Raw genomic sequence first — 26,588 nt, 5'->3', positions numbered from 1 at the left:
AATTCTTGTCCTATGCTCAGGTGCTTTGGAAAATGGTCCAACTGCTTCTTCTCTGTCATAGCCCTTCAAGTATTGGAAGACAGTTGCCACGTCACTCCCGATTCTCCTGGGCCAGTACAGTAGAGACCAGAGACTTGGACTAAAAAATCAGGGAGATCCAGATTTAAGTCCATCCTTGGCCATGAAAACTATCTTAGTCATTTTCAGGGGCCCATTTCTCTCTCCAGCCAATCTACTTCATAGGAAGATGGTTGAGGAGGGAATAATACGCTGATCACCTTGTGTTCTCAAAGGAAAGGCAGGCTAATAAATCTAGCCGTTAAACAAATGGCGCCATTTCTTCAAATGTTGCTTTTAAGCTATGGAGGTTTTTTAAAGTAGGTAATTCAGATAACAGAATAAGAGTTGGAAGGGACCTTGCAGGTCTTCCAATCCAACCCCCTGCTCAGTCATATCACTACAGATTGTCCAACCTCTTCACATAAATAAAAGTTGGCATATAATATCCATGCAAATGGCTGCACTTTTGCAATTTGTGTAAGAAAATAGACAAGTTGAAAGCAAGTTGAACGACTTAAAAGAAAATATAAAAAAAATACAGAGATGCTACGAAGAGATATTTAGAATAGAATAGAATAGAATAGGAATAGAATACAATAGAATATAGAATAGAATAGAATAGAATAGAATAGAATAGAATAGAATAGAATAGAATAGAATAGAATAGAATAGAATAGAATAGAATTCTTTATTGGCCAAGTGTGATTGGACACACAAGGAATTTGCCTTGGTGCAAATGCTCTCAGTGGACATAAAAGAAAAGATACATTTGTCAAGAATCATTAGGTACAACACTTAATGATAGTCATAGGGTACAAATAAGCAATGAAATCATATTAGGAAACAGTCAATATAAATCGTAAAGATACAAGCGATAAAGTTACAGTCATACAGCCAGAAGTGGGAGGGGATGGGTGATAAGGAGTGATGAGAAGACTAATAGTAATAGTAGTGCAGACTCTGTAAATAGTTGGACTCTGTTGAGAAAATTATTTGTTAAGCAGAGTGAAGGCGTTCAGGAAAAAACGGTCCTTGTGTCCAGTTGTTCTGGTGTGCAGTGCTCTATAGCATCGTTTTGAGGGAAGGAGCTGAAACAGTTTATGTCCAGGATGTGAGGGGTCTGTAGATATTTTCACAGCCCTTTTTTTGACCCGTGCAGGATACAGGTCCTCCAAGGAAGGCAGGTTGGTAGCCATTGTTTTTTCTGCAGTCCTAATTATCCTCTGAAGTCTGTGTCTGTCCTGTATCAGAAAGCTAATCCTTAAGGAAACATTGCCAAATTCTAGTCCATTGGAATAACCTAAAGTGCAGCATTTCTTCCAAATGGGGTCATTAGATTGTATGGGTACATCAGATTTGTTATTTTTTTTAATTCAGTCACTTCTGATTCTTTGTGACTTGATGGACATCATTTTGTCAGCACTAAGTAGCTGCTTCTTGATTTCTTGCCAGTTCATGCTTGTGTGAAAGTGTTTAACCATCTTGTTTTCTGTCAGCTTCTTCTCAAATGCCCACATTGCTCATTGATATAATCTTAGGGTTTTTTTTTTTTTTAAAATGAATAGCAGAATAATTTTTACAATCTCTTCTTTCATCTCCAACAAGAGAATCCGTCTCCATTTCCTGCCACTGAAGTATTATTATTAGCACAACTGAGGTTGCTGGCATTTCTAATAGCAATTTTAATTCCACACTCTGGTTTTTCCTAGTCCAACATTTGCCGTACTCTGTATGTAAACTGAATAAGTAAGAGGACAGTTATATAACTTTGGGGTATGGGTATTCCTCAAATTTACAACCACAGTTGTTAAGCAAATCACTGCAATTGTTAAGTGAAACACATGGTTTGTTAAAAAAAATCCAGTTCCTCCCATTGACTCTACTCGCCCTGCATGACTATACATACACTCCATTCCACTTACTAGCCTGTGCTTTTAAGCAAAGAGATTTAATCTGTAGTCTGTAGGTTGCCCTACAAGGGATTAAGGTGACAAGAATGGCTCAAAAATCCTGATAAACCTTCAAGTTATTGAACTACATGCTTCTCTTTAATACCACTAATAGTTTTTCCATGACTGGGATGAAGGAATTGAGGATTTCAATTTGTGTTTTCATCTTCTGCTTTGATCTCATAAATTATTATCTTCATGCAGGGTTTGTATGTGTAGATTACATATAACTTGCAGTGCAGTGTTGATTAGATGTCCCTCCAATCTAGTAAATTTGACTGTCCTGAATGTGACAAATGAAGTATGTGTTTTGGGTTCCTTCTGTTAAGCAATTTCTAGGACCCAGGAACCATATTTTTTTCTCTCTCTCACAGCACTTACCTTTTGCAACAATATCTCCACAGAGACCTGGATGGCCTCAACCCTTTTTTGGCTTTTCATGAGGGACTCAAGACCTGGTGCTTCCCTCAGTCATGTGGCCCAGATATTAAGCGAGTCTTGTTGCTTGGTTTCTTTGACTAATTGTGAAATGGGATTTCTTTTTAGACTTCAAACACATGTTACCTTGATTATTTTGGTTGTTTTTTTTATCTTAATTTTGCTGTTTTAAGTTTCCTCGGTTTTACTTTTTGTTTACTGTCCAAAGCCACTGAAGTGACATAGATAAATAGATAGATAAATAGATCAATTGATTGACAGTTAAATAGATAGATAGATGACAGATAGATAGATAGACAGATAATGATGAAAGAGGAAGGAAAGAAAGAAAAATGACAGACAGACAGACAGAACGAATGAATGAATGAATAAATAAATGAATGAATGAACACCTTTTGATTGTTCTATTTATGTTGGAAAAGCCAGTGAGGACTTTTACCTCCTGACCCTGCTAGTGTACCAATAATAGGAGACACTGAAGGGTAAAATGCTTCTTTACAAATTGAATGGTGTGAATCAACATTCATTTGAAATCCAAGGGATCTGCCACATGGTGAATGATCAGGTCAACCCGGAAACAACAAACTCTCATGAAACTGCTTTGAGAATTTGGCATAAAAATTCTCAGAAAAGCTGTATGATTCAGCAGCAAAACAGCTAAAAATAATCGTCCATCGAGTGTTTTAGAAGCAGGGCCTCTTTGGTGAAGGTCAGAATCCTTTAGAAATTCACAATACAGGTAGATTTTGTTTTTCCAGAGATCCAGAAGAGAGCTCCAAAGGTAACATAGTTTGCAAATGATATATACAAGAAAAGCAACATCTTGTGATAATGCCACCTACAATACAAAATGTGAATACCGCATTACTCTATGGGTTACCTTTTCCAAAAGTTTGATTTGATATTTCTGATATTTGAAATTTGCATCCGAGCTTATAACACAGTCTCTTATCAACTTTCCCAAACACCAAAAATTTTAACCTTAGACTTTCTACTATTGACCTCACTCTTTTCCTAGGAGGTCTGCATAAGTGCACCAACGTGCCTACCATCCCTGTCCTATTGTTTCTTTTATTTTTCTTATATGTACCCATTTCATGTATTCATAACAATGTTGTTACTTGTACCTATTATCTTGTAAGCAATTGACAAACCAAATAAAATAAAATAAACTATCAAAGCTCAGCATATAAAAAGGTGATAGGAGCAATTATATCACATAGACTGTTCTTCATTGACTGGGAGCTATGCAGAGTTTGATATAAGATGAGCAGCTGTATAAATGATCTAAATAAAATAAATTAATTATTGAAAACTTTTTCTGGATGAATGCAGATTTTTATCTTTTTAAAATTGTGTATGTGTGAATATATGTGTGATGTTTTCCCCATTTCTTGTCTTTAGGATAGATACTATTGAAGACAAGAAGGAATCTGTGAAAGAATTTACTCACATCTTCCAAATAAGCTCAATTCAGTGTTTGCAACCAATAGAATTAGGTGCTCTTTACAGTATTACTTGCTGGATTATGTTTGCTGGATTATGTTTGAATTTTCACTGCTAAACATTATTGTGGGGTTTGATATCTTATGGGAATTTTTTAAAAAATTTCTTCCTCTCTTTTTTCCCAATAAGCTTGTTTCCTGTCCAAGAGAGGATTATCAGTTTTCAGATGAAATATTTCTTTGTTTTATTTTAGCGAGATTTTGAAAGTTTGAATAGTGTTAGGAGGCTTGTAGAACTACTTGGAAACTCCTGCCCTTAACTATGGGCCTTTGCTTTAAATTAGATATATCTCAGATCAAATGAACAATATTGCTATGGGTTGCAGCTCTTACTGTGACATAAGTATGGGAGCTTCCTACAATAGAAAATATTTTAAATAATTTCTTTGATTACTGTGACACATTTTCAGAATAAGGGTGTACATGGAGGTGACACTATACCTCAGCCAACTAGCACACTACAATTTTTTTAAAAAAATTCCTAGCCTAATTGAAACAAAATGTGGTATATGTCTTATAGTGTAAGTGGCCAATTATCTGAAAATTTTCAGATCCATCTAGGAAAAAAAAAGTATCACAATCAGCTAAAGTTAGCTGGCAAGGAATTGGTAGAAGCATAATAAGCTACAGATGGAATAATTAAACAACAATTGTGCCCTAATTATGGGACAACATTTTCGAGCAGCATAGATTTTCCTCCCTGGTAATTAGAACGGTCTAGAATTCATGTAGTTAATCCAATGTATATTTTATGTCTGAAAAGTAACAATGAAATATGTAAAGTTTTCTCTGAGTTTCTATAGCATTTTGTATAGATGTTGCTCCTAACATAGTTCTGAACAATAAGGTGACCAACCGTCCTCCTTTAGGGAGGACAGCCCTTCTTTTTTAAGTTCTGTCCTCCTCCTGTTTGATATTTGAAGATTAATCTGTAAATCTCCATATTTGATCGATGCCGATCCGATCCATTGTGTGTGATGTGACGTATTTGTATTTGACATGGCGATTCATCAAGGTTCGGTACACTGTAGTGAGACGCGATTATGAGACTCATATGCTCCACAAAGGAGAATTATTTTGAGAGAGTGTGCTGTGCGCAAGTGGCTTTGTTCTTTTTCTTCAATTTATTTGTGTCCTCCTCATTGTAAAAAAGTTGGTCACCTTATGGACAAAGAATAACTTCAAGTTTTGTTTGATTATACTTATTTATGTTTCAAGTCTGGTTGAGGTGTGGAGAGGAGTCAATCCTAAGAAAAGTTTAGCTGCTATTTAAATATATATTTTGGGGAGATTGAAATATTATAATGGAGGCTGGCCAGTAAGCAAAGTAAGCAAGTTTTGGATTTAGGTTTCGGCACAAACATGTGCTTTTTTGATAGGTTGAGGCAGTGGTGGGATTCAATTTTTTTTACTACCAGTTCTGTGGGCGTGGCTTGGTGGGCGTGGCAGGGGAAGGTTACTGTAAAATCTCCAGTCGGAGGTGGGATTTGCTGGTTCTCCGAACTACCTAAAATTTCTGCTACCTCTGGATATTTTGTCTAAAGATATTTTGCACACATTTTTACTAAAATGGTTTGCTTTGCCACTATTAATAGAGTTGTTTTTGTGTCAACCTATTTCATTCCAGTTGAAATGTGCTGCTGAACCAACAAATTATACAAAAGGATATAGAATGTATGAATGTGCTTATTTGTTGACCATGTTTTTCTTTTTCAGATCTTGCATTCCCTGGGTGACTTCATGTAAACCCAATATTTAGAGAAACCTAATGATGGCTTAGCAATGGAATGTGTGGACTGATGAATTATGGGCCACTCATATTTATGATATTTATTGTAGAGGAGATCACTTCAGTAAAACAGTGAGTTGACGTGAAAAAGATAGCAGAGAACAGCCAGCTATAAAATATAATTTCCCCCTAAGTCTGGAAACTGAGACGGTGGCATAACCTTAAATACAATTTAAATATAGCTAAAGGATATATGATAAAATGGTTGAAGTAGCTTTTCTGTATGAAAATGCTACAGTACTCGATATTCAAAAGAATAAGGGGAGAATTCAAGGACAAAGACAATATAGGTCTTTATACAAGACCTGGAGAAAAGAAGAATCTGTTTTTCTCAGAATGTTTTTAGAGTTTTAGAGTCATTTATATTGACCAGATACATAACAAAAGGGAAATTCTGCATCTTGCACAGCATTGAATATTCTCTGAATCAGATTGCCACAGAGATAAATGTAGAGGTGTGATTGAAAGAGGAAAAAATTGCACAGAAGTCACCTGAAAACTTGTTGAATTTCAGTGAGGCAATTAACAATACACTATGTTCAGATTCATGATTTACTTTAAATTGGATTGCTGCACAATTATAAACCAAGAGAAAATAGAAGGAATCAGTAGTCCTGTTGTCAGAAGCCTCTCTAATACAAAAATTGAAAAGCATTGTTGTGGTTACATAAACCTAATGTGGAACACATCTTCCCAAATACATGGAACTGAACTAGGATATCAAGTTCAACTCTTTTAACCTGATACACTTTTGTTTCTTGTTCTAGGACCACATGGGAAAAACCATCACTGAACACACCAAAAGTGCAAAATTAGACCTTTATCCACCTGAACTCATTTAAAATCTTTTATATCTAATAGCACTGTGCTCTAAGGACAGCTATCTTTTAAATTATATTCATAAGTAGACTAGACACAGAATGCTTTAAATTTGTTTAGCAACTGTGGAAGAAAAAGAATACTATATGGAACGCATGATACTTTTATCCTGCCCTTCCTCTTGGAACCTGAGGTTATGTGCATTTTAGCTGTAATTTTATCTTTACAGCAGATAGGATTGTGCTTCTGGCTACTCTAGATTACTGATCAAACCTCATGATCAGTTTTGTTAGTGCAAAAGACTTCAACTCCCAGAATTTCTCCTCCTCCAGTCATTTTAGCTCAGGAATTCTAGGAGTTGAAGTCCACAAGCCTTAAACTTGCCAGGTTTGAAGACCCTTGGACTAGATTCTTGTGTGGCCTCGAACTATTACCGTTTGAAGCATCCCATTCCTCATCCCCATTAAATCAGGCAACTTAAATTTTGCTTTGATTTCACCCCTGAAACAATTTAGATCTTTGATGTGTAAGAGCAAGGTGGTAGCTTGTTCAGGGATTTGATCCCAATGCAATATTTAATTCTGTTCTCACAGTATTTTAATCAGGCTCATTAAACTTTCCTTTGAAAATAGGCTTCTGTTTCAGTTGTTAATGTCATATTTGCAGGAAATGTCTGAATCGGGTAAAATTTGTTTCCCTGAATTTGTTTTTAATTAAACTTTCGAGAATGGCAGCCAAGTTAGAGTTCTTTTTTTTTCTTCCAGAAAAAAACCCAAATATTTTTATGGTATTTTGCATATTAATTATGGCTCATTTCATCAGATATTGAAATAGGTGATTGATCAAGATAGCCCAAATTGTTTACACCTGTACTTTTCAAGGTATGTTCTGCATAATTCCAGGATTCCAGAGAACTTGATCAGCTACTGTGAGAGACTAAGAACAAAAGTCAAACAACAACACTCAAACACACCCAATTTTCTACTACTGTAGCTTTCCAAAGGGACCAGGGTTCTGGATTTTTTTTTCTGGGGAAAACACACGAATAGAACTAAGTTAAAAATATGAGATCTCTGATGCAAAAGCTTAATCCAGCTTGTTTAGCCGGTATATCTGAGCACTGAAAAGCAGAGAGTCCCCTCTTCCTCTTCCTCCCTTTACTTCAACTGCCATATTTTCCTAAAGATTTACCCACTGAAAGAATCACCAGAGAAGTTGCACCCCTTACCTTCTATAGAATCATTTGTCTAGAACATTCCTTTCCTGATTGGGGGTGCTATTGGGACTCATTCCATGGCTTCCCTAAGGAAAAAGGCACACTGGGATCTCAACTTCAACTAAATCTGTTGACCCCACACTTGTTTCATAATAACTCTCCCAAATCGGTAGGACATCCTCTGATGGATCTACATGGAATCCACTAGTAATTGGTTTTGACCTTGTGATAATTTGAAGACAAAATTGGTTAAGCAAGAATCACTTCAGTTTGTAAAAGAACATGGGCTCATTCAAGTTTTTTTTAAAAATCTTAAATTCTGTACAAACCATGTTAACAATATTTTAAAGATTTACATCAGTGATTTTGAACCAGGGAGTGAGGCAAGAATAGTACTAAAATACTGCTTATTTAAAATACATTATCTTTTCTTTTAATCGAGCCCTTTTCTGTATGCAACTGACTGGTACTGTACCTACGTACAGTACTGATCTTTTCAGTCTTGGCCTAAGGATTTCCTTTTTGTCTAAGCATTGGAGATTTTAACACATTAATTTTGGAATTTTAATTATGGAATCTACCCAGAAATGCTTGTAATTGCATGGGTTAAAATATTACTATATAAATTTGCAGCTGTATTATATAAATACATAGCTTCACATGTATAAGTAAACAAATTTCCAACAGCTACCTATTTTAATAAAATTGAAGCATCTGAGAATAATAATCAGGAAATCACAATCCAAGGTTGCTACCGGTCAAGATGAGAAATAATGAATTCTGTCCAATTGCCAGAAGAGGAAACTTATTTTTCCCTCTCTTGTTATATACTTGTTACACACTTCTTGCACACATTCTTCTCATTTACCACACACTTTGTGTTTCGACAGTTAATACAGTGTTAACTTTTCTCCGCAAACTAAACACAACAACAATCTTGCAACAAAGCATATGAATTCATACTTGGAAAACACAACAATCCTTTCCTCAGATAGCACACCTACTGGTGCGATAACCGATATGTTGTGTGGAATGTAGTTGTGTGAGTCCCACGGAAACCTGTTGGATATTTCCTCTGATGTACCTGATAAAGGGTGGATTCCCTCCTTTCTCTATCCATGCACCATTTTGCAAATTTTCTATCCATAGCTTAATATTTCGCTTTGACGTTTGGCATCATTTTTGTTTGCGTAGCCCAGCACATCTATCTACTTGTTTCTCAATCTGTCTATCCTTCTCTGAATTTAGCTGTTCAACTGCAATGGACACTGGGCAGCATGCAAAACTAGCAAAAACATAAAAACAGATAAAAGCATCAAATCAGTCATCCCGTACTAAAGTAACATTATAAAATGTTCTTATAAAGCAAGTAGAACGTAACAGGGGCCCTAGACAAATAGTAAATATACCAACTCCAGGCCTGGGACCAAAGACAGGTTTTCAAAGGGCAATAATCCTTCTCTTTCATGTTCATCTGTTTATGAATGCATATATTAAGAACAATGAAGCAACTCTCTCCTCCTGTTTTACACTACAGGATGTGCTACCAGAGTAGTCAGTGGAATGGGTTGCTTATTGAGACCCAAACTTAATGACCTCTTTGAAGATACGTCTTCCACACACCCCATAGCTATGCATTCTGATTGTATTCTATCTACCCCCAGCAGATCCTAGAAACCTGCTCTCATCATAATCTAATCCAATTTGCATGGTATCATCATCATCATTTGGAAGACTTCTCAGCTATATTATATAGCATTGACTTACAAAGAGGCAAAGGACAAACTCATTTGTGAAATTTCACTGTTCTCCCACTGCTTTCAAAGAACTTGCTTGGGGTTTTTTTTTGTAAACAACCATAATGTGAATTATGCTTCTTATCCAGCAGGATGTTATGCACCTGACTCCATAAACTGATTTCATATGTGCTTGGTGCTTCTTGTGAAGTGTCATGTCACCATGGGCGAGGCATTCTTATTCCTGGATCTCTCTCTACTCATCTCTGTCCTGAAATTCCACTTGTGCAAATAATTCTTAAAGCAGCATTTTCCCCTGGGAGACTGGTTGTCCCTCCATGCTAAGAACGTGCCTGGCTCAGCAGAGCTGTTATTTTATTAACATTGCTTGAAGAGTGCTTGTGCAACTCCATTGCCAAATCTTATTATTCGTGATTTTTATCTCATTGCTTGACATGCATGATAGCTCTGAGGTGTCACCAATGAAACTCCTAAAGCAAAGACAATTCTCAGTTTCACAGTATGTGTACCTTTACCTCTGCCACCATAGTCTGTCTTTCAGCTTGGCTGTTTCTTTTCCACTCATTCTCAATTGACATGCGATGGAAAGTATAGATGTACCCTAAATAGGTTTGCCACGCAGCTGGATTATTAATACTTTTCTCCTACACAACACAACCCAGTGATTGACTCTACTCATGCTCAAAGGTTCAGGTTCCAGGTCATACTAAACCATAATTGGAAAAGGGGATGTTTTGATTGGTTTAATATGAAGTTTGAATGCAGTCAATGTGACTGTTTAAAAAAAATGTGGCTGGAAGAAACCAGGGCTTACTACAGCACGGAAACTTAATCAAATAATCACAGGTAGGCTGATTCTAAACACAGCAGAATCAGCAAAGGCTGGAAAACTTGATTTTGTATTGCTAAGCATGCGGTATACATTCTGCTTAGCGTGTCTGCTTGAATTTATCATTGTTAATTCTGGTGCCATCTTTAAGAACCTTTTGTTTCCTCCCAGTTCTATAATCTGGTCTTGACTGGGGCAGTGGCTAGGGTGGAGGAAAGGAATCCAGCACATGTCTGCTAGCCTGATAATTTCAGAAGATTTCCTCCCGCTTCCTCTTTTCAACTTCTACCTTCTGGTCCTGCCCAATTCCTTGATCTTCCCAGCCTCAACTCTGCCCCTCAACCCAACCATCCACCAATCCTCCCGATGCCTTTCCTCCTTCCTTTCCCGGAAATCCGTATCCTTCAGGTCCACTTGTTTTTTCTAATTACCTTCCTCTTTTACTCCAACATTAAAACATAAGCATGGGTGTGCCAGCGTGCCTGCTTTTTAGGGTGGTGTTTCCTCAAACTTGGCAACTAATGTACGTGGACTTCAACTCACAGAATTGGCCAGCCGCCCTACGCATTTTGGATGCTTTTTCTTTGAGGTCCCCAAGCCTGCAATACACTTTACCGCTGAAGTATAGCAACAAACTTTTGAGCCTTGGCAATGTTATTTCCTGACTTTTCCCCACCATATTAATAAAATTAACAAAATACCGGATAAGTCTTTAATTAGGCTTAGCTCGCCTGAGAAGCTTAGCATCTCTGAACCTTCTGCGCACGCCATCCACAGAAATACAGGCCTTCCTTAGTCATCATTTCATGCCATCACGGTATCCTGTTCTTTTCGACTGTGTCCCTCAAAGAACAACCGCGGTAACAACGAAAGCACATAACCCTTGGCCATCAAAGCACTGCCCAGCTGTAAACACCATTCTCCCTTTAAAAGCATCATCACCTGCACAGGTTCACCTTATCTGGGGATCAGTCTACTTTAAATATTCCAAACAAAGCACCTGAGCAGTTTTTGCTTCTGAGGCTTATCCAGCTATATGATTGCTTGGTCGCCTCTACAGAGTTGACACGAGAATTTACTTTGGTAATAGCAGCAGCAACAAAATATTTCCCACACTGTCAAGTAAATATGCATCCTGCTTCAAGCAAAGCCGTGCCCCCTGCTGGGGTATTTTCATCATTTCCACAAACAGAGCTACCTACAGGGAATTCTAACCGTGCTGAAACCAGAGTCAAAAGAATCCTCCAGGAAGAAGGCACCAATTCTCTCCCATAACAACCGCCACACGTTGGAACTGCCAAAGAGGCAAAGGAGTTTCTCACCGGAAGACGTGGTTTCATCTGAATTCAAGGAGACGTCCTCGTGAGCTGGCTGTTCGTAGAGGAGAAACTGGTAGCGGTGGTAACCACTTCCAGGGGGTGGTGTGGGTCGGAGGTAGTCTGGATACCAGAAATAAAAGTAAAATAAAAATTCTGCTTCTGTATGTATCTAGCCCCCCCACCCCAAAATACATTTATCTAAGATTGAGACACAGCCACTTTGTAAAAGGCATGAGCCTATTGTTCTTTCTTAATGAAATAACCATCTCATTTATTGAATTCATCTAAACCGGTTCTATCTTACTTATAGTTTTCCTGAGACTTTTTTCCCCTACTTCTCAGAGGGATTTATTTATTTTTTTTTGCAGCTCTATAATTTTTAGTTTGTTTGCATTTATGCACCACGCCAGACATGGGACTAGAATTCTTTGTCTTCTTTCAACCGTGATCCCTATTTAGAGGTGCATTATTAAACATTCTTAGTAAGGAATATAATCATAGAAGCAAATGAGGACTGATGGTATAGATTTCAATCTTGGAGCACCTGGTGTGTATGTATGTACAATCTCTGAGCGTGTTGCCACCCCTTCTCTCTATCTGGCTGCTTTCCATCAAGTTGCAAGAATGTGCTTGTCTTTTCTCTGTTGGGAAAAAAAAATCCCTCCCTTTAACATCACCTGGTTTTCCTAACCACTCAAGTTTAAGATTAAGTTCCTTCTCTTTCCAAATCCACCTCTTGTTACCTCTCCTAACCTGTCTTCCAGATGGATGACACCCAAGCCCCAAAGCACTGCCTAATTTTAGACTCGTTCCAGTTTGTCTGCCTCTCATTATCGTGCTCACAAATATTTATTTAAATGAAATAACTCACAGTATGTGATTCTGTGTGGCTAATGTAGGATTAAAACCAAAACAAGATAAATAATAAATGCAAAACAACACAATATAAAACAGGCTAAATAATAATAAAATGAGGTTTAAAAACATGATAGATTCTAAATAATTAGCGGATTATTTTTTAAAAGGATTCTCAATGGCCTAATCCAGTTTACAAGGGAAAACCCAAGTTTTAAAAGCTTAAGGAAGACTGACTGGATTGAGTCACCAGAATCTTGGGAGGTAGGAGCAGGCACCAGGACAATAAAGGCATATTTTCTGGATCCCATTGATGGCATTCTTACACAGAGAGGTCCTGGAGTGTCAGCCTATCAGATCTTGTAGTGTAGGCAGATAATAATTGGAAATAGGTAGTCCCACAACTAACCCAGCTGAGCTGTTGTGGCTTTTATAGGTGACAGATTGTCATGAATTGCAATCTAAAACCTATAAGCCAGTACAACTCACAAGTTGTAATATTACATGGGCAGACCAAGTAAAGCCCACATATCCTCTGACTGCATCAAGAGAGTGGCTTTTTTTGTATACTACGTTGAGATATAGTTAAAGAAATCATAGTTTATTAAATTAACCATGCTGGGTGGATTCATTTAATACAATGAGTTATATACTCTCTGGGGATCCATATAATACAAACTAGTTATTTATTTATTGGAATTTGTCAAACAAAAACAAGAATAAGAAAATAAAAATACTACGACAGGGACGATAGGCATGTTAGTGTACTTATGCACGCCCCCTCTACTAGTTAAATTTTAGCCTACAAACACAGCCAAGTATGTTATTTGTATTTTTTATTAACAACTCTTATAAGTTCATAACATTTAAACACTCACAACAAGATAAAAGGAAACATTCTAAATAGATTGTGCAAATTAAGAGAGATAAAATTAAAATAGGATATAAATGCAAATACTAGAATACTACAGAAATAAAACTGAAAAGCTAAACTGCTAAGTTCATAAGGTACTCAAACTTTGGCTATGGAAATATGAAGCTACAAAGCTGTTGATATACTTAAACATTAAATTAATTGATTTCACTTCTCATTCAAGAAGCTTCAATTCTAATTGTATCTCTACCAACAATTTAGATTAGAATAAAAATAATCAGGTTAGTATCCTTCAGTAAGCTAACAAATTCTCTTGAAAGAATGGGAAAAGATATTTTGAATATTTTTTAAAAGCTTTTTTTTAAAAAAAAGAATTTATTTTTAATTTATATTTTTATCACACTTTCCCCCCCAGGCCCTTTCTCATAACTTCCCCGTAGAGTAGAGTAAACCAAGAGAGAATGATTGGCCTAAACTTGGTAAGATCCATGGCTGGGTGGAGATTGGAAACTGGAAGTCCTAAGCCTCTAACTAACAGAAGATAAAGTCACAATACTACCATAATGTTTGGGTTTAGGACAGCAACTGATTGCTGTAGGGTTCATCAAAGCACTATTTTCTGTTTTTGCAGAACTGGCAAACTATATAATAGCTTCCTTCGGATAGCATGCCTTTGACCATGACAAGGGCTTAAAACATACATTCCTGCCTGACAAGATGTTAGTTTACAAAGCAGGAATCCAGACCTCCCCGTCAAGTTCCAACTTCAATCATCTCAACATTTCTAGCTAATTTAGCTTCCATATGCTCTATCAATTGCATAGGTTGCCATAAGAACCAGCAAGAGGAAACTACACTTAATTTCTGAAGAGCTCAGATGTAAATGAAATCAGGGTATTACTTGCTGTCAATCTTTCGTGCCTCGCTAGTGGGTTGATGGCTTCCCCTCCCTCTGTGTTGTGAAAAAAAAAAATCAAATATCAAGCAGAGCTATTATGTATGCAGATGCTCCTTAATGGTTTAAAACCCCAATCTTAGCTCAAAGGGCATTTCAGATTGGATTCAAGAAGACAAGATGATGTAAAGAAATTGAAGAGATAACGTTCTTCGCAGCCTGATCAAAAGGGGTGGGGGGTGAATGGGAGGTGCTACTCTTTCTTCTTGAATGTAACGATCACAAGTTCACTTCCTGCTTTACTTTTTTCACTTCAGCATTTTATGAGCAAAAAACATAGTTTTCTTATAATTGCCCAATCCGGCAAATCCACCAGCTGATATAAAAGTCTTGCAGTTGGCACCAAGACCCAGGGCCGGTGAAATTGGCATTCTAATTAATTTAGTTTAGTTCAGTTGACTTTATTGTCATTGTACCTCATACAACAAAGTTAAATGCCATTTTCAGTGTACATTGTAACTATAAAAATAAAACATAAACACACATCCTTTTCATTCTATTCCACTGAACTGAAAACCCCTGATATTGCATTAATATTGTACTATGCAGTAGAATTCAATATTTGTCCTTGTTTTTATTGTCCTGTACTATCTGCCAGATGGTAATAGCTCAAAAAAAAAAGGGTGCCCAGGATGAGATAGATCTTTAAGGATGTTTTGAACTTTCTTAAGGCAGCGGGAGCTTTAAAGCTCTTCCAAAGAGGGGAGAGGGCAGCCAATGATCCTCTGGGCAATGATGTTAACTCTCTGACGTTAATGTGAAGAACATATTTTCAGCATTCCTACAACACAATGAAATGATAGATATGGCCCATCGTACAGAAAACAAAGCAGAAGGCTATAGCCAATTCACATCATATTTTCTAAGGATATATCTGGGACTCATGACACCCAGCGATATTGCTGAAAACTGAGGTTATGCTATCTCACGTTGCAGTATGTTCGTTTTCCATGTGTTTTTAGTAATAAAAAAGAAACTTAAACAGATAAGCATCATTAAGTATTGGGCATCAAGTAACACATTGATAGACTCACTATTGCCTGGACATTTTTTGAGGGCATCCAGTATAACACATGTCTACTTTATAGAATAACAGGATTGGAGTTCTTCTAGTCCAAGGCCTCGCTTAGGGCAGAGACCTTATACTATCTAGGAGAAATGGTTTTCCGATCCTTTCTTGAAAACCTCCAATGTTTGAGCACCCACAACTCTGGGAGACAAGCTGTTCCAATGATTAATTGTTCTCACTCTCAGGAAATTCTTCCTTAATTCCAGATTGGATCTTTCTTTAATGCAGAAGCCACCTTTCTGTTTTTCAAAACTGTAAGTGTGTGAACTTAGGAGAAACAGTCTTTGGGAAGTAGAATTGGATGTGGAAGACTACAGTGAGGTAAGAATAGGAAACACTTTGCTTTTTCTGTGATGGAAAATGTTACTTATTGCATATTAATGCTCCCTCCCCAATAAGATAAAGAATAAATTACTATCAGCTGTCCAGCTTGAATGTGAAATGATTCTTCTGATTTGCTGGTCTGATGCCAACATTTTCTGTTATTATCCTCCTTCTCTGGAAATAATGGAACCGGGAATGGGTCACCCAGAGCTTATCCACACTATTCTGCACATGACATTTCAAAGCTATTCTCCCTGCCATCTTTGGGAGAACACATAGTACATATCGTGGTTCTCAGTTTATTGGGGTCTCATTTTTATAAGGAGGTCAGTGGTACATATGCGATAGTGTTTTTTGAAAGCTAATGCAGGACCTTCTAATACTGAATTTAAAAAAACAACAGAGTAAAATCTTACCGAATTTTGTTATGCTACCTTAAGAAGGGACATATGTGTTAAAATCCAGTGCTTGTTTAAACAAGCTCAGAATCTATTGCTGCTACTTTATAAAATGCCACTAGCAAATCTGTTTTGCATAGCCAAAACAGGTTCATAAAATACAACGCAGGCTTTCAAAGATCCTTTTTTTCGTGGACAAGATGGAAAATACTTTAGAATATGGGGGTGTGGGGAGGGCAGAAAAAATAATCTGATGTTTAAGCTTTGACTCTACATTTAGTTTCAGTCTTGATGGAATAAGGTCTTGATGAAATGCAAGGGAAGAAGGCTGCAGCCCTTCAAATCCGATTTTGAGCCGAACTGCACTTAAGACTCACTTAAGGACTGCTTCAACCATTTCTGTTAATACAAAATTTACTCATTTTACTCACGCTAATCTCCATGGTTAGGCAAAAGACACAAGTTCCTTGCTAGGCTGTTTTTACATTATCAAAGCAAGATATAAATTTAGATGGTATACTCTATTCAAGCAAGTTAGGACAAATATACAGACCGTGACTCTTAAGTTCTTTATAGTCCTTTTATTAGTAGTAGCCATAGGGAGCGTAGTATTTGCATTTTACTCTGTAATGTATTGCATATCTATGGCTAAATTGAGATTATCTCTTGATGTTTGGTAATGGTTTTAATTTTTCTTGACAGAGTTTTCAAAAGTATCACTGGACTTCCATCTTATTGGCTACACTTATGTGAAATGAAAATTTTGTACGCTATCAATATTTGTGGGCCTTATTTGAAAGTTATTACTTATTTCCACAAAGATCTTGGCAATTACATGGGTTAATGTATAATAAAAAGGATTTTTTTTGTCATTTTTGGGATTGAAAAGAGCCACATTTGGACCTTTTGGGTTGTAGATTGGATTTTGATACCAAGGTTCCCTAATGTTTATCTTTATGGAAGAATTCTGCCTTAAAAACAGGTGGCAAGTATGTCTTAAACAGTTCAATATGGACTAAATGTTTTCGCTGTGTCAAAGAAACCACTTTTTTAATGAAGTCCATATTTGTATCAAAAATAAAGTAAATTTTAACGCCGAAAACACTGACATTTAGGATGTATAGAAGAAAGAGCTGAAATATCAGATAACGAAACATCAATGGTTGCAAGTCTTAAAAGAAGATTAAATTGGTCTCATTGGATTTAAGATTGAAATTGATTCATAAAACGTATTTCAAATTTATTGGATATCCCAAAGAGTTGGTTTAGGATGGAGCAGATGGCCACATTCTGATTTGTTTATGTTTTATTTGTAGTTTTTCTTTAACAACCAACATATTTTGTGGACGGTGTAATGACTGAATCAATATATATTTTTACACAATGCTAACAATAATAATATAATTACATATACATAGGTTTTTTTCTTCCAACTTCTAACCTTGATATGCTTATTATAATTTAATATATTCTTTTAGGTATCAATATATATATTACCATTTTCCCAATTTGTACTTATTTTTTTATCCCCCCCCCCCCGTTTGTTGGGGTTCTTCTATATTCATCTCCTTATCTTTGAACTGTACTATTCTCTCCATTTTCTGAGTTACTATTCAACTGCTCTCCTATAAGGAGGCAATAGGGTATTTTGAGGGGGGGCTACATCATTATGTTTATGCATTTTATTCATCCTTTTTAAAAGCTGACATGCAAGCAGCTTCCTGAACCTATTTATGTGATTTATTTCCAACATTCTGCTGTATTAGAGAAAATAAAAAACAAATAGAAGTTCAAACTGAGTTCTTTACCTAGGAGCAGAAGGTTCTACTACATAATAAAAATATTGCTGTAATATTGAGTTAGATGTTTTACCTTACTGATTGTTACCTGAATGTTTAAAAGCAAAACAAATTCCTAAGGAATTTGTAATGTCAGGTAGAAAGGAGAAGCAGACTGACAGAAAAGTATAATGAGGGGAAAAATATGCAAAATGCTGTTATTCCTACTTAGGGATGTTTTACATTTATTGTTGAAAATGAGGACAGACATTGACTATGCAAAATAGATGGGGTTTTGTTGGAAAATTACCACTGGTAATTTCCAGGTTATAGTTGGATCCAGCACATTCCCAGTCAAACTACATCAAGAACAGAGCGAACATACCCATCCCTCCGTACAAATAGCAACAATATAATTTAATATTTATTTATCAGTGGGGTTTTCCCATCGCCTGTCTGCTCGCCCGCAGCAGTTTTTTTAATATGGAAATTGCTCTAATGATCATGTCTACTTCATTACTGTTGGAGAAATAGTTTTTTGGATGTCATACAAAAAATCCTTTGAAATGCGTGTGCCTCTTTCCAATCAGTTACGGTTTAGAGACAAAAACTTCTTTTTCTATAGGAGATGCTCTTTCGTGAAATCACTAGAAAGGGGCGGAATTTGGGAATGGCTTTTGTGCTGGTGGTTTCACATCTTAGCATGAACTTCCATTAGGTCTCACAAGAGAACTAAAATAATTTGCACCATCATCACAAGTACCTGATGCTTTTTAAAGAGAGTTCAAGTGGGAGAAAATGAGGTGTTTGGGGATCATTCCTATATAAGAGAATAAAGTTTCTTTAATCCTGTTTTTAATCCCTGTTTCTTAACAGACACACAAAAAATCCAGCTATTGAATGACAGTGAGCAATGGGATTCATCTTGATGCACTTTGAATAGACGTGACCTTGGTTTGGAAGCAATCAAGATCACAAAATCACACACATGAACAAGGATCCGTACTTCCTGACACAAATCTAGAGGCCTTTGTAACAGATACCTAACAGATACAGTTCTACAGAGAAATTATTGAGTCTATCATCTGCACCTCTATAACTATCTGGTTTGGTTCTGCAACCCAACAGGACAAAGACTTCAGAGAGGAATTAGGACTGCAGAAAAAAACAATTGCTACCAGCCTGCCTTCCATCGAGGACCTGTATCCTGCACGAGTCAAAAAGAGGGCTGTGAAAATACTTACAGATCCCTCACATCCCAGACATAAACTGTTTCAACTCCTTCCCTCAAGACAACACTATCGAGCCCTGCACACCAGAACAACTAGACACAAGGATAGATTTTTCCCCAAACACCATCACTCTGTTAAACAAATAATTCCCTCAACACTGTTCAACTATTTACAAAGTCTGCATTATTATTACTATTAATCTTCTCATCACTCATCACCCATCCCCTCCCACTTATGATTGTATGACTGTAACTTTGTCGCTGGTATCCTAACGATTTATATTGACCGTTTCCTAGTAAGATTTGATTGCTTATTGTACCCTATGGCTATTATTAAATGTTGTGCCTGATGATTCTTGACTCTTGACAAATGTTTCCAACCACACTTGGCCAATTAAGAATTCTATTCTATTCTATTCTATTCTATTCTATTCTATTCTATTCCATTCCATTCCATTCCATTCTCTCTTCTCTTCTCTTCTCTTCTCTTCTCTTCTCTTCTCTTCTCTTCTCTTCTCTTCTCTTCTCTTCTCTTGATACACAGAAGTTCTTAGGAAGCACAGGTTCACTTAGAGCCCATTCAAAGTTACAACGGCACTGAAAAAAGTGACTTATGCCCATTTTTCACACTTATGACCATTGCAGCATCCCCATGGTCACATGATTTACATTTGGATACTTGACAACTGACTCACATTTATGACGGTTGCAGTATCTTGGGGTCATGTGATCCCCATTTGCAACCTTCGGACAGGCAGAAATCAAGGGGGAAACCAGATTCACTTAACAACCGTTTTACTAGTTTAACCACTGCCGTGATTCACTTAACAAATGCAGCCAAAAAAAGTCGTACAATGGGGCAAAACTCACTTTAACACATTTCTCACTTAGCAACATAAACTTTGGGCTCAGTTGTGTCGTAAGTCGAAGGCTACCTGTATTGAGGGATTCTGCTTACCTGCTAATACATGACCTTTTAGGTTCCCCTTCTTCAAATCAGCACCCTGAAAAAGAGACAAATTAAGTAAAATGGAACAAGCTCTTTCCCAAGATTTCATAAAAGTACATTTATGTACATTGAGACTTTGTTTTAGAAGAATAGCAATAGGCAGGCAGAAAAAGGGAAACAGGGTACGGATGGGATTCACATTTTTAACAACTGGTTCTGTGGGCGTGGCTTAGGTGGTGGGCATGGCTTGGTGGTCATGTGACTGGGTGGGTGTGGCCAACTCAATATCACTCACATCGAGGCATGCATCTCCTCGCCTGGCCTCTCATGACTGTCATAACAGTCGTAAGTTTGAAAAATGGTCATAAGTCCCTTTTTTTCAGTGCCATTGTAACTTTTAATGGCCATTCCACACAAGCAAAGTACCAGCAAAGGAGGGGGAAAAAACTCCAGAGACATTCCTGAGACAGGAAGTCTAGTCCTGCCAAGAATGTAATAAGGGTTAACGGAGAGGCAGTTTCTGTAAGCAACACCAGAATGTTTCCTTCCTGCCTTCCTTACAGGATTAGCCCAGTGATTTCTTCTCACAACCAGTTCTAGTAAATAGGTGCAAACTGATAGAATCCCACCCCTGAAACAGGGTTGGGATTCACCACTGCTACCTGAAACAAACCATTCGCTACCATAGCAAATTCACACCTGAGGCAAAGTCCTGATCTCTTGACACGCCACATGTAAAAACCATTAAAACTAGGAATCCTGACTCTTGAAATAACACTCTTTAAACTGTCATTAATCCTAGCACTTTTGGACAGCACTAGGACAACTATGCTTTTAGTTGTCTGTGCAACTAAGGTGCTTTTTTTCTTTTGATGAAGTCCATATTTGTGTCAAAAATAAAACAAGTTTGAACATGAAAAACACACTAAAGTATGGAAGAAAGAATTGGAATATCAGATAATGAAACTCTGCGGTTGCACCTGCCCTCTGGAATACCTCCCACCAACCTGTGAGGTTGGTCCCAACTAGAGGTGGGATTCAATTGTTTTTACTACTGGTTCTGTGGGCATGGCTTGGTGGACGTGGCAGGGGAAGGATACTGTAAAATCTCCATTCCCTCCCTACTCCTGGGGGAAGGTTACTGCAAAATCCACGTTCCCTCCCCACCCCACTAACCTGCTTTCCAGCTCCATTCTCCTGTGCAAGGCAACCAAAGAAGACCCAGCCGATCAGCTGGGACTCAGGAGGCAGAGAAGAGATGGGGGCGGGGCCAGTCAGAGGTGGGATTTGCCGGTTCTCCGAACTATTCAAAATTTCTGCTACCTGTTCTCCAGAACTGGTCAGAACCTGCTGAATACCACTTCTGGTCCTAACTCTCCGGACCTTTCCTATGAGTCTAAAAACCTGGTTATTCCAGTTAGCTTGGAGCCCTGGTGAGAGAACATCACATGGAGGTGATTGATCGATTAACAACAGACCACACCTCTCCACCCTCCTGCCTCCACCCTTCCTATTTATAATTGGGTTATACTGCTTTGCATCAATATGTTTTTAATAGATATGTATATATTTATCTTTTTACTTGTAAGCTGTCTAGAATTACCCTATGCTAAGATGAGCGGCCAATACATTTTACAAATGAATGAACAAAAATAAATATGGAAGTGTAGAGATCAGGAAATGTAATGACTGCAATGTGGCCTCAATGCTAAAGGGGTGTCCTGGGATTGGAGAAACTCAGGTTGAAAGGCTTTAATGGCATATAACTCAAGGTTAACCGCACCAAGCTTGATTGCAGGAAATACGACTTCAGCAACAGAGTGGTCAATGTCTGGAATACTCTACCCGACTCTATAGTTTCTTCGCCAAACCCCAAAAACTTTAACCTTAGACTGTCTACTATTGACCTCACCCCTTTCCTAAGAGGTCTGTAGGGGGCGTGCATAAGCGCACCAATGTGCCTACCATCCCTGTCCTATTGTTTCTTTTATTTTTCTTATATGTACCCATTTCATGTATTCATAACTATGTATACACTTATACTTATTATCTTGTAAACAATTGACAAATAAATAAAATAAAATAAATAAATATGGAGCTAGTGAGGATGAGCTCAACATACTTCACAATTGGTCTTCCATGCATGAAATTATGGGTAGCTCTATCCTTTTGCACCATTCTGAACTCCCAGAAACAAGGCAGGTGTCAACTCATAAAACATTCCTATGCCCGTTTTAGTAGTTGCCATAAAAAAGAGGGGGGAGGAAAACTGGAAGAGCCGTTGAAAGCGATAGTACATTCCAACTCTTATCTTGAAAAGACTGCAACTAAAATACCAGAGTTTTTGCCCGCGAATCTATTTAATTGGAGAAGGTGAATGATGACACCCAGCTCAGTGAAGTGCTCAGTTGGAGAATTTGATTTATGACACACCCGGGGTGGGGGAGGAACAGGGTCACAGGGGACTGTAAATGATGTATGCCAGAGTTGGTTGCATGCAGGGCAGTGCCAGTGTGTCGCCTCTAATGAATCCTTTGCAGTTTTTTTGAAATTTGGCTCGAGAATCATGATTTAATTAGAGCGATTGGTGGAATCCTGACAGCAGGATTGATATGAAACAAATGACTTATTTCACCACTGGGGCTAATGGAGGCTGTTCAACTATACAACAGGAATCTTACTTTGTCCTTATCAACTTAAGTACGATTTATAACAAATTCCCATTCTGAGAGATTTAAATTTTCCTTTTCCATGATCTTGTTAGGGGAAACAAATGCTGTGATGTTTTTTGGCCTGGCGAAAGTTTTCCCAAGTTTGCTTAACTTCACTTAACTTGCTTCCACCCCACCCCGCCGTCCTCCCCTCTACCACCACTCTAAAATGACACTTTGCTTTGTGCCTAATTCTGCTGGTGGGAGCTACAGTTTGCTTGCTAGTTTATATTTAAAGTGTCATGGCTTTATAGACGACAGCACAGCCCCCTGTGGAATTCTCCCGAACCCGAGGCTGTGTTGTTACCATGTCACAGGAGGAGTGACAGACTGATAGCACTGGACCAGTTCTCTGGGCTCCAGGTTGCTAGAAAGGCTACAAATGCTTTCGTTCCAACCTGTGAGGCCATTATATGCGCAGGAATCCAGGCAGCAGTTAATTATTGTCTTTGCCATGGCAAAAAGGTCACTGTTTTGTTTGTTTTTTTTTAAAAAAACCAAGTAAGCTGGTACACCAGATAGGAGGTAAAGTATGAGGAAAGAAAAGGGAAATATACAATGCACATATTTTTCAGCTGTATCCCTGTGAGGTATTCGTGGAAAACATTTCAGTTCTGTCAAAGACCGTTTAGGCATTTTTAATACAAGATGCTGAAAAGTGCATTTAACTTCTTCTTGTGGTTTCTTGCCCCACCCCCACACCCGTTATACGCAAATGCCCTTATTGGAGAAATGATTTAAAAGTTATCCAATGGACTATAAAGCCAAATTAATCTTGATTTGAATAGAGGTTAATTTAACGGTAAAAAGCACTTTGCGGATCTGTTTTCAGAATTTACAGGCTTGAATTTAATCGCAATTCCAACAGTGATATGCATTTGATTTAAGTGTTTTGAAAATAAATTATATTGTAATCGAGATAATGGTTTATATGTGGCACACAATCATCATTTGAAACTTTTACAAACAAAAAGGTAGGAACAATGAACTGCCACCTATTTATTACTGTATTATCACGAAACCTACTACAGCCCAACAGGAAAGATTAATGAGAGGATGTAGACTTGTCTTGATCTTCTGGAGGGTTGCAGAAGGATATCTAGTGATGCTTGAAAGGGGCAGGGGTGACTTTTTAAAGTCATATTTTAATTTTTGGAGGGGGGATTAAAACGGGAATTGGGTACAGAAGCTTCTAAGTGGTAAACTGATCCCAGGTTAACCTTACTAACTTCCTAATCTTCTCAACGTATCCTGAAATCATGCCATCAGAATTCAGCTGGCTAAATTTCAGAGGCATATCTGGGACTCTTTCCTTTCTACAAAAGAAAAAAAGCAGATATGCTGTGGCAGAGAATGTGAATTACACCTCCACACACTATGTCAGTATATACCCTTCTCAGCTCAGTTACGAGACCAAATAAAATGGTTAAACATAGGGTTATATTTCATATATTACCTTGATTTCCTCTAATTATTATTCATTCAATAAAGTTATTCTCAGTTCCGGAAGAAGGTAACTCTTTCTCTTCCTCTTGCTCCTCCTCCTCTTATTCTAGTTCTAATTCCATCACATCTTTAGGATGGTTCCTCTGCTTCCAAGAAGGTGTTTGTCGTATGAACACTTATGATGGTATTTTTTTCCCCAGCCTAATCATACATTAGTTGCAAGGAGAACAATGAGGGTGAGGGGGTAATGAACCATGTATATTGGTTGAATGACCATTAAAAAGGCAGAAAATGTAAAGTTAATACTGATTGCACAAGTCAACCCAGCCATGAAGATTTATATAATCTACTTTTAGCAGCAGAATAAAATCATGACATTGAAGGCACACCGAACTGGTGTGTTCAGTGATGTAAACAAATTAAACCATCCACAATAGAGAGCTGTCCAGTTTCTGCTTGCATGTAATGTTATAAAGGAATGAGGGATATTTAAGTTGCTTACCACAGTATATACATCCTGATATTCAGTTTCTGACTGAAAGCCTGTGGTCACTTTGAATTAAACATGAGTGCAAAGCATTATTCCATTAATGTACAGTGGCAAATTCCCAGTTGATTTGAGCAGTTATGGATTCTTTGTTAAGTGACAGTGCATTCTTATGTAGGGCTAGAAATACCTTAAGCACTTAAGTATTTGCCGCATTCTTTGAGGACTGTCAGTGCTTTTTCAGTTCTATACAAGGCTGCTATCTAAAAAGCTCATGTTAGCCTGTAGCTTTGTAAATACTCTTCACAGCAGTTTACAATGAAATGGATGCAATTTTTTTTTAGACCCGATATATTATCTTTGCACTTTATCTTAATTGCACAATTTTAGCAGTCATCAACATTTCTTCTGCATGAAAAATGTGCCATAAATTTGTGGGTAAATGCTAGTTCTAAGGGTTTCTCCAGTCTGCGAGCAAAGTGTTCCAAATATTGGGATTAAAGTACCATAAAGGTTGGGACATTGTACTTAAACTAGGTATGATGGGGGCAGAGGCAATTTTGATCTCTTTTCTCCTTTATAAACATACATGTTTCTGATACTGTACTACTTTGAATGGGGGAGAAATCTGATAACACTGATTGCAACTCAGTTTAGCAAAAAATAAAAATAGGATAAAACAATTCTTCTATCTACCAGTAGATAATTTGAACTTATTCATCTCCTGTTGATAGTTTGAAATAATTATAAAACAAAGATATAACAGAAAGCACTACAGCAGGATTAGCAATGTTAAAGAATAAGGAGTTCATATGGCATAATATAATTCAATAATATACAGTGTTTGTTGCACTAAATGCACCTGTCCTGTGTAACTTCCTGCCACACCTACAGCTGCTGTAAATTCTTCACTCCCATCCATGTCTGATAAACCATATCAGTTTTGATTTGTAACATCTCTTATTAATCCACTAGTGTAGGCACACCTTTTTTCTACCAAAAAGATTCAAGTCTAACTTGATCCAGTAAGTTATCATTAGAAATAGTACAAAGATTATTAGTTTAGATAACCAGCCCTATTTTTCAAAATATACTGAATAAAAAAAAGAAAGTCATACGAATTATGGTTTCCAAACTATGCCTTATTAAAAGTACCCACTTTTAGGCATCATTCCAATGCTTTTAATATTTTCACAATAGCAGTTAAATAGGAAAGGCCCATTACGAAAAACCTAAAAAAGCTTTAATTTATTTCTGCCTGTCACCAGGGGTACCCAAATCAAAACAACAACAAAAAATGGTGATAGCGTTTAGCCAGATGCGATGCTGTTTTAATGTTGTGCTCCAGGTTGGCATGTAGCTTTGCAAAAAGATCTCATGAAGAATATCAAATCTATTAGTTATCAGTCCAATGGTGTAATCACCATTTTATGGAGAGAGAATGGCAAAGGAAAACTAACAAAAGCAACCTGAAACGAATTGGCAAAATGGATTACTTATTTATTTCAAATATTGCATTACATTTTGAATAAATAAATAATTCAATAGATGTCTCTTATCTTACTGTGCCTTTTTCATATATAGAATTATAATGAATGATACTGTATATTTCTGATGCATACCTCAGAACTGTGGGCATATCTTGATAGTACACATGAAACAAAACATTCTTATAATAATAATCTCAAGAAGTCCAGAACTTTTACACAGAGAAGTCTGGCAGGAGTGCACAGTGGTAGTCTTATTGCTTGCTCAAACTTCACATATTAGACAAGATAATCATTTGTCTACTATGCATAGAACAGCTGTTTGCATCTTAGAATCTTTCAA

At 37.3% G+C, this 26,588-nt stretch overlaps 1 protein-coding gene across 4 annotated transcripts in view; it reads right to left on the bottom strand.

Moving 5' to 3' along the window:
- PEBP4 (phosphatidylethanolamine binding protein 4) overlaps nucleotides 1-26,588 on the bottom strand; it is a 260,525-nt gene that overhangs the window by 16,033 nt on the left and 217,904 nt on the right. For all 4 annotated transcript variants that reach the window (XM_087938853.1, XM_026715202.2, XM_087938854.1 and 1 more), the window contains exons 5-6: nucleotides 20,124-20,169; nucleotides 11,685-11,801 (exon numbers count right to left, since the gene is read on the bottom strand). In XM_087938853.1, coding sequence (XP_087794979.1) covers nucleotides 11,685-11,801; nucleotides 20,124-20,169 — 163 coding nt within the window. The remainder of the gene's footprint in view (nucleotides 1-11,684; nucleotides 11,802-20,123; nucleotides 20,170-26,588) is intronic.

This window comes from Pseudonaja textilis, chromosome 9 (genome assembly GCF_049901715.1).
Source record: "Pseudonaja textilis isolate UNSWEBS1 chromosome 9, rPseTex1.2, whole genome shotgun sequence".
Lineage (NCBI taxonomy): Eukaryota > Metazoa > Chordata > Lepidosauria > Squamata > Elapidae > Pseudonaja > Pseudonaja textilis.
This window is presented reverse-complemented; position numbering and strand designations above follow the sequence as displayed.